Raw genomic sequence first — 9,604 nt, 5'->3', positions numbered from 1 at the left:
TTAAAAGTCTGAGAAATAAATTATAGGAAAGGTAATAACATAAGGCAAGGCAAGTTTATTTCTACAACATAGGTCTATAATCCCCTGGCTTTTAACCAGCTACTTGTAGTTTATTTTATCTGTAATTTGCACCTGTTAAAGTGATCTCACACTGTAGAGGGGGAATCTTACCCCATGTGGAAAATGCCTTTTCCCTAAAAATTACATTTGATTAAATACAAATTAGTCAACTGTAGCTATTTATTTTATTTTATAATATGTTGCCCTAAGCAAGGCATTCTTAAAGATACAAAAAAAATTACTATAAAATGTTCTTTAATATGTCAGAAAATAGACATTGAGCTTAAGTGTAACCCCACCAGCTGGGGAAAATTTGATTAAATTCAAATTAATCTGTCAACTGTAGGTATTTATTTTACTTTATATGATGTTTCCCTAAGCAAGGCCATCTCCAAGATACAAAAAAACCCTATAAAATCTTAAAATATTGTGTCAGCAAATAGATATTGAGCTTAAGGGAGGGGCGTCTTACCCCACACTATCCTATTAATAATAAAAGGAAGTTTGTAAGCATTTGATACTTTGCTCACTTTGTTTCGTGGTGCATGACTGCTTGTTGTCTTTCACCATGTTTCAATTAATCCCATCTTAACCAACCAATCATTAATAACAAAATAATAATATCTAAAACTGACAGGGTCCACTCTGCACAACAAACATACTTTCTGATCTGAATACCTTACCTTACCATTCATTATGAGAAACACACACAGCAACAATGCCACCAGCACAAGAAAAAATAAATATATAGAATTATACAACTGTGAACACCTGAATGTTATGATACAACCTGTCAAATTCCATGGAATTAGTAAACCATTTGTTGTTGGCTTTCACACAGAAACAGAAACAGGTGTCATTTGTGTGATAAAGGAGTAACAGCTCAGCTAAGAGGTCCCAAAGCCTCTGGAGGATTTCAAGCTTTTCATTGGCTTTGAGGAGAAACAACACTTGCAAACCAAGGGGGTGGTGCAAACAAAGGTGTGGCTCCTCTGCAGGTAAAAAAAGGACAGTGCCATGGTTACTTGTTAGACCCAGGAACTCACTAGTCAAGTGTAGCGACACGGTGCGTTAGAGACATGGCAAGGTGTTTAAACAGTGGAAGTTATCTTAATGTTCTTTGCTGCTCTAGTTTGTTGTAACAGACAGATAAAAGTCACACTTAACTGCAACTGAATGCCAATCCTGTCATGAATTTTTCAGTGGAGCAACACTCTGTAACTTTTTGTCTGCGACATATCTAAACAAGACGACTGAGGAGGGTCACCATGCTGGAAAATGGTTTTGCAAAGAGAGGAAAAAGGTATGTAAGCTTTTTTTTTAATTTCAGTTTCTGTAATCATTAAGTATTTCGTTCTAACAAGGAAGTAGAAAAGAAGAAGGAAGACAGTGTTAATGTTAGTTGTGTAAGATTTCTGAAAAAGATGTAAAGCTGAAACATGAGAGGGTTTTATCTGTGAAACAATTCTTGTGAGAGACAGTTCCCAGCTTGTGCCGGTGAGGAGCATTTTATTTATAACTGTTAATTTATTAATTATTCATTAACACTAGTATTTTATCAAATACTTTGCTATTGTTTAATTTAAGAGCTAAAACATAACAGGACCGTTTTCGTTCCTTTTCTCAGCCAGTTTCCATGTGTTATCTCTCGTTACAGCCAGGGAATGGTGGATGGAGGGAAGATTGCAGAAGGCAGGAGGTGGTTCAGTTGGTCGCGGCGCCACTGCTTCTTCTTCTTGCTAGTGTTGGGAGCAGTTTTATTTCTTTATAACACAAACATTAATGACATGGCGTCCAACTGGAACCCAAAATTGTGGCTGCAATACAATGCATCAAAATGGTGGGGTTCATTTAACAGTCAGACACAAAATTTAGCCTCCTCCAGCACTCCTGGACCTGCATCAGAACCGGTCTCTGCTTCTGGGTTTAAAGCTGGGACCACCTCATCTGCATTTTCTCAAACTGGGAAAATCCCACCAACAAAGGTGACAAACGCCACTACAACTACTTCGGTGGCAACACAAAAAGAACCTGTGCCACCAGCACCGGTTCCTTATGTGTCTCCGGGGCCGTACTTAGTGGAATACCCGTATAAGTACCACTTTGTTATAAATGAGCCTAAGCGATGTGAGCAGAAGAAGCCCTACGTGGTTCTGATGGTTCCTGTGGCGCCCCACAACAGGGCCCATCGTGACATCATCCGCAGCACCTGGGGAGGTGAAAGCCTGGTGCTGGACAAAGTGGTGACGCTGTTCTTCCTGCTGGGGCTGCACAATGGAGAGGGAGCAGAGCAGCGCCAAAAGGAGCTGCTGCAGGAGAGCACTGAGCATCAAGACCTGATCCAGGGCAACTTCCTGGACTGCTACAAGAACCTGACCATCAAAACCATGATGATGCTGGAGTGGCTGGACGCCCACTGCTCCAGCGCCTCTTACGCCATGAAGATTGATTCAGACATGTTTCTAAATGTGGCCAAGCTCATAAACATGTTGTTAGACGCTCCAAAGACAAACTACATGAGCGGACTGGTGGCGAGAGGAGGTGTAGTCCTGAGAGATCGAAACTCAAAGTGGTACGTACCTGAGGAGATTTACCCTGGGTCTGTGTACCCACGTTATGCTTTGGGTCTGGGCTACGTTTTGTCTCTAGACCTCCCTAAAAAGCTTGTGGAGGCATCCAGACATATTAAAGCTATTTACATTGAGGACGTGTATTTGGGGTTGTGTATGCAGCACCTGGGTATCCCTCCCACCGACCCCCCAGACTGGGGTTATTTTCAGGTCTTTCCTGTGCAGTACAGTCGCTGTGCTTACTCCAAGCTAATAGCAACCACTACACATGAACACAGTGATCGAGTGTGGGCTTGGAAAGACTTTAAAAAACCAGGTCCATACTGCTGATCTGTAAAACAAAAAAACAAAAATACTGTATGATGCAGCTAAAGAAGGATCTTAGAGTAAGATATTAATAACCAGGACTGAATTTCTCAGCTCCTGTTACCTGTTGATTGATTCTACTTTTTCTGTGTTTAAAATCCTAAATTTGCTGTATAAAAACACCTTTTCACCTCCCCTCTCAGATTTAAAAGCACACAACAGAGGAGTTTTCGCCCTCTCTGTCCTCGACTGCAGGGTTGGTGAACGTACATACATGAAAGAATGAAGGAAGTATTACAGAGAGTGTTGAAACAGTCTGTTCAAAGTGATTAACAGGCTGTTCGGTAAAATCAGTGATGTCATAGTTAATAATTGGCTGAAATTAATCTTAAAGTGTCTCATCAGACATATGAGACATACATGTTTCCGCATCACGCAAACACTGTAACTGGAACTACAATGAGTCATTTATTTGTGCAGATTCTTCTCACTCTTGTGTAAAAGACTTGTTGCAACATGTCACAGCATTCAGGGAAGACGTGCATTACTGCGCTTCATGACTGCAGGGTAGAGGCAGGACTGGAGAAAATGGGAAAACATACTTTGCCCTGATGGGATCTGAACTGTGTGTCCTCTCTGTTTAGTTTGTAAACGTTTTTTCACAGTTTTAACTGAAGTAACAGTTACACAGTAACAGTGATGATGTGGGCTGCAGCCGTGACAGGGAAATTCATGCAGCACTGCACAAAGAACAACTTCACTGTGAGACCAAGGTTGTTTTATACATCCGGTGCGTCACACATCTAAAGCTGGGTGTAAAAATGAATGGAGGGGGGAAATTATTGACTAGTTTTAGGTGAAATTGAGGGCCCTTTTTGGCCCCTTAAATAAAAAACTCACTAGTACAGTGAGTTGTTTACAATATCCAGCCATAAGGCAATCATTTATTATTTATTTTTGTATTAACAGCAACACTTTCTAATAGGGATACAAAACATGTGCTTAAATAATTCTACTAATAGTGTAGGATGCATTACTTTGTAATGCTTCACAGTAATGTAATTACTTTTTTTTTTGTAACAAGTAGTGTAAGTAATTCAGAAATTACATTACCGTTACTAATCCCAGCAGTTCCAGTAAAGATCTGCTAATTAGCTTGTTTGCTTTCTGAATTTGAGAGAGTTAAAACCAGTTTGGTATCAGTCAAACTGGTCTGGGAAAAGCCCCCAGTTTCACTCTCTCATGTATTAGCTTACATTTTGGGTCACAAAGGTTACCAGTAGCAGTTTCTCTAAAATATAATTTACTGCCGATGTTTGAAAAACCCACAAGGGTGTTTTAAAAACACTGTTGATCTGAAGGTATTTCCAAGATCCTCCAGAGCTCTTAAGATAAGATTTTTTATTGATCCCCCGAAGGGGAAATTCAAACTGACACAGCAGCCGATTTCCAATGTCTAACTATCTGGATGAAAAAATATTGATGATTAAAAAAATCATGAAAGAAATCGTGCCGCCTACCTGAATAGCAAACAGTGAATTGTTGTTGCACACAATTAAGAAATAATGAAGTCACTATGAGTCATTAATGAGTGCTTAATGAATGTTAACTTACAATCACTTACATTTGTTTATTTGCCAAAAATAACACGGGGTGTCATTTATAAACGGTGCGTACGACTAAAACAGAGCTGGAAATGTGAGAACGCCACTTCCCACCAAACTCTGAGCCATGCTTAGGCTATACCAAATGGCCACTTACATGGCAGGAGGATGAAATGGTTTGAAATGGATACTACTGTGTAAAATAAATCTAAAATATTACCTCTGCCAAAAAGACTTAATATTATTTGAAATAATTATATGGGTTCATTTGTAAAACAGACCAAAAGCAAACACCCGTTTGATTGATTTTCCCTTAAGTGCACATCAAAAACATTATTTAAGATCATTTGCAGCGCACACACAAAAAGAACCACGAGTTAGGAAAATTAAACACAATCTGAGATCTATTGCTGCAAAAGAACGCATCAAATATTTTGTGCAGTTTAATTGGGAATCATATTAATTAATACTTCCATGCAGTGCAGTTTATTCTCATAAATAAGGTGAACAGGAGGACAAATTACATTTAAATGAGGCCTCTGTCGAGTAAATACAAGTTCATAGTTTCTTGTTATCACATGTTCGTAACCCTGTGGCAGCCTATTTTAGCCAAACGCTGCGCGCCAGCGTCTGGATGTGATGCGTTGCTTGTAAAAACACGGCATGAAAAAAAAAAATATTACCACACTATTATGTAGAAAGTAAATCTTTCAGTGTACCAGTGTAAAAAGCATAAAGTAATTTTCCTTTTAACTCACGGGCCGGCTCGATGAGTGAGTGGAGTGTTTGTGTACATAAATGTTTAAACACAAGTGGAATACATGTGCAACGTGTCCCCTTCCACCACCGTCACCACTCAGGAGGGATGCACCTTCCTTTGTGTGAACTTCCATATGCAACCTTTAGTAGTATTTCCTATGTGCAGTTTTATAAATGAGACCCCCGGACTCCAGATACACAGAAAAGTCACAGTCACAAGCAAGAGTGTAAAAAAAATGTAATGATTACGTTTCTTGCTGCTGTATGAGTGACATGTTTAAACGTGTGTCAACAGTTCATTTTAACGGTTCATAAAATCTGTAGAGCGTAACAAGAGGTCTTCTCGTGCTGCAGCATGCAGATGTTTGCCTCTGACAGCCAGTTTATAAGAAAGAGCTTTTTTATTTCTATGAGAACTGGTTCTGTTCTGCTGGATCAAATACAACAGACTGACAAATACGTTGCAGCTGCTACATCAAGTTAATGTATGAATTAACTGCAGAATAACATTCATTAACTGCCATTAACTAATCACATAAACTCTTCTGTTCTTAATGGTTGATTCATGGATTAAATCATCATGGCTGGTGCATGTGTTTTGTACCCTTATTATACAGTAAAGTGGAAAAAAAGGTTGGTGAAAAAACCTCTATATGCTGCGTCCTATTACAAATCAATTAATCCATATAGTGACAAACAATGATTGTTTAATTCCGCTGTCCATAATGTCGTTTTAAGTTTGAGCTGTTACAACTACGACAACAAAGAAATCAATTGATTCGTGTGTAGCGAATTGATGAATGTGGATATTCTTGTTCTTCTTTCTGGACAGTTTGTTGCACTCAGATGAAAAGTGAGGGATGTAAATGCTGGAAAGTGTCTCCCAATGATTGTTGTAATGCAGAGACACCAAGTGGACATTTTGTACACTGCAACTAAATAATGTCACATGTAAACTCACAGTGTTTTGTTTAGTCATTCGTGTGTCATACATGACAAATAAATGGTTCATCTTTTAGTTTATTTATAAGCAATGTTGCGCTAATGTCACTGCACGTATATAAGGTTGTTAACAGGCAAGAGCCAAGGTGTTTGCTAATGTACAGAATATTAAAAGTCAACACTTTTTTAAAAACTTCTGTGTTTGGATGTGTATAATTTCTGCCACTGCTGTTAACCCCGGAAACATCTTTTTTTTTGGGGGGGTCAAGCAAAAAAATGTCAAAGTACTAATACCACACTGTAAAAATGTTTCAAGTATAAGTATGAAAGTATAACTAGGAATTGTACTTAAAGTAGTAAAAGTAAAAGGACTCTATGCAGAAAGAAAAAGGTCCTGTGACTATTACATCATCAGATTATTACTCCTCATGCTTTAGCCTAGGGTGACCAGAAGTCCCGAAACATCCGGGGCAGTCCCGAATTACGAGCAGTTTGTGTGTTAATGTTCATTGACATTTAACGTACCAGTGGCCACGCCACTTATTTTCATTATGGATTAATCTGCTGATTATTTTCTCCATTAATAAAGTTTTTGAAATTCTGAAAATATTGAGAAATCCTGTCACAGTTAGGCAGAGCCCAAAATTTAAAATTTAAATAATTAAAAGGAACAGCAGCAGATCTTCACATTTGTGAAGGCGTAAACAATTTACTTTAATGATTAGAGGCTGCTGTCAGTCAGTAAAGTCACAGCCATACTGTGGGACATTTATTGGTGCTTTTATTTATTATTTATTATTATTATTATTATTATTAAAGCAGCAAAACAAAAAAATCTGTAGTTATAAACGTGACATGTCATGACAGAGGAAACTCTCTATAGGAAACAGAATCGAACTTTTAGATTCTGAAATAATTTAGTCGCTCTGATGGAGCTCAGGATTGATCATGAGGACGACTGCTTTTCTCCAGTTTCACTGTGTGAACCTGGACTGTGTGTGAGACCTTTGGATGTGAAGAACAACACAGAATTAACATTAGATGCATTTACAATGAAGTTAGGCTGCTGTGCCTCCTGCGTAAATACGCACAGTGTCTTCTATTAACATCGGAGTAATGCGCCCCTAAAATAAAATAAAAACTGTGAAATCATGCGCCGTTGATTTTATACCAGTTTTTTTTTTTTTTTGGTCAAGTGTGCAATCGCTTTCTGCTGTCCCAACAATAAGCCTGACCACACCTCATTTTAAGACCAACCATGGCCTCACAGATGGGCGACAATACACATGCTATTTAAATAACTTGCGCGCTGGGCGTGAACATGACACCTGCGTCGGTTGGAAACTAGCAATGACACTTGAGCTGCACTTTGCGCCCACAGGTGTCATATACACTGGGGACGCTGGGGAAATGTCCCCACCACTTTTAAAATCGCTGATTTTTCCCCACCACTTTTTGAAAGCATTTGTTAAAAATGTTCTGAAAATAGTTTGCACCAAAAAAGGTAACTAACAAATGTAAATGCTTTGAGGAAAGTTTACTTGCACAATAAGTAAGCATGCAATCCAACTTAAAGAAGAAGAAGAAGAAGAAACAAGTGTGTATTGTCCAAAAAAAGTAACTTAAGCTAAAAAAACCCCAAGCAGCTGATTACTACATTATGTTACTCCCACATGTTCTATTTTTATATTGATGAATTGTCATTTGCCAGATATAAATGGGGACATTTACACCATAAATTGTCTCCAGAATGCAGGACATTAAGTCATTAAGTGTTTAATGCTCCCATTTTATGTGGGAGGGGGAATCCCCAGCTCATATATTTCAACATTTCCTGTCTCTTAAAAATAGTGTTAAAAATCATGCGTTGTCAGCTTCTCCTGATCCAAGTGTTCCCACCACTTTTCAACACAAAGTGACACACTTGTTTGAGCTGCTTTGCGCCAGGTGCAAGATAGGGCCCAATATGTTTTGTGTGTAAAAATCCTAATTTGTACATAACTCGTTACTAAAGCTGTCAGATAAATGTAGTGACGAAAAAAGTACATTTCCCTCTGAGATGTGGTGGAGTAGAATTAAAAAAGGGCATGAAAAGAAAGTACTCCTGTGAAATCCAGGTACAGGTAGACTTTAGTACTGTCCCACATTGGATTCAAGTCACACTCAGTGGTGGAGCAAGTATTTAGGTCCTTTACTTTAGTAAAAATGCTAATACCACACTGTAAAAAAACTCTGTTAGAAGTACTCAAAGCAGTAAACTGTCCCCTGTGACATGTTATTACATTAATATTGCTCATGCATTCACGTAAAAACAGGATTTTATTGCTGTTGCAGCACATTTGCAACCAATATGTAACAGACTGCAACTAACTATTAATTTCATTATGGATTAACCTGCTGATTATTTTTTCTATAATTCAATTGATTGATTGTTTGGTTTGTAATGATAGTGAGAAATGCCGTCACAATCATCCAGAGCCCAAAGTGACACCTCAGAAATCAAACAGACAAACAAACAGGCTGCAGAACCTGAGAATCACCATGTCTTTAGGTTTTCTTCAGTATCAGAGTATAGATGTCTGTACATCCATGGGCACCGTGCAAAACGGAAGTGCTGATAGCTAATTCAGCATACTTTTAATGGTGCCAACTTGCCAAACTGTGAACAAATATAGGGTAAAAGAAATGATGCATAAATTTTAACCCACCGCTAAAAGCTCACTGAAGTTAGAGCAGGATTCTCCTCCAAGACAAAGAATAATAAAATACTAAATTGACATATTATACATTTTTGGGAGATTTTCTATCTGTCTTATAAAATAAGTATGTATATGTGGCTTTAATTTATGGATCACATTAATTTCTGATTGTGGTTTTACATGGCACAGAATTTAATGCAGCTGCGTCGCTACATTTGATACAATTTGATAGTAATTTAAATTTCGAGCAGCACACCACAAAGCTTGTTCAATCATGTTTTTATCAACTTAGAAATATAGCAAAAATTCGATCTATGTTAACTTTTAAGGACACGAGACCATTTTACACGCCTTCATCTCATCACGCCTGGATTATTGCAACAGCCTTTTCACCTGTTTAACCCAAAAATCTATTGATCGACTCCAGACTGTCCAGAACTCAGCTGCCAGGCTTTTAACCAGAACAAAGAAATATGACCACATTACTCCTATTTTAGCTTCATTACACTGGCTCCCAGTATGTTTTAGAATTGACTTTAAAATTTTATTGATCACTTTTAAAGCTCTTCATGGCCTCTCGCCTTGTTATATTTCTGAACTTTTAGTCCCATACGCACCAGCACGTACCTTGAGATCCTCGGGCAGAGGTCTGTTGTCTGTTCCA

The 9,604-nt window shown here is 38.3% G+C and overlaps 1 protein-coding gene across 2 annotated transcripts; it reads left to right on the top strand.

Annotated features, from left to right (window-relative positions):
• Window positions 1–872: 872 nt before the first annotated feature.
• On the top strand, window positions 873–4,759 carry LOC123959474 (beta-1,3-galactosyltransferase 1-like). Of its 2 annotated transcripts, none has more exons than XM_046033555.1 (3): window positions 873–1,041; window positions 1,264–1,363; window positions 1,718–4,759. In XM_046033555.1, exons 2-3 carry the CDS (start codon window positions 1,329–1,331, stop codon window positions 2,958–2,960), a joined length of 1,278 nt encoding a protein of 425 aa, XP_045889511.1. In that variant the 5' UTR covers window positions 873–1,041; window positions 1,264–1,328; the 3' UTR covers window positions 2,961–4,759. The 2 variants fall into 2 exon arrangements, with proteins under 2 accessions (XP_045889511.1, XP_045889510.1); XM_046033554.1 differs by having other exon boundaries at window positions 873–1,058.
• The last annotated feature ends 4,845 nt before the right edge of the window (window positions 4,760–9,604 follow it).

This window comes from Micropterus dolomieu, linkage group LG20, assembly GCF_021292245.1.
Source record: "Micropterus dolomieu isolate WLL.071019.BEF.003 ecotype Adirondacks linkage group LG20, ASM2129224v1, whole genome shotgun sequence".
Taxonomy (NCBI): Eukaryota; Metazoa; Chordata; class Actinopteri; order Centrarchiformes; family Centrarchidae; genus Micropterus; species Micropterus dolomieu.
This window is presented reverse-complemented; position numbering and strand designations above follow the sequence as displayed.

Bases quoted from the DNA above. Each gene is read 5' to 3' on its own strand.
- LOC123959474 (XM_046033555.1), top strand. From the start codon at position 1,329: ATGCTGGAAAATGGTTTTGCAAAGAGAGGAAAAAG. The intron at 1,364-1,717 runs GTATGTAAGCTT...CTCTCGTTACAG, and splicing joins TTTGCAAAGAGAGGAAAAAG to CCAGGGAATGGTGGATGGAG.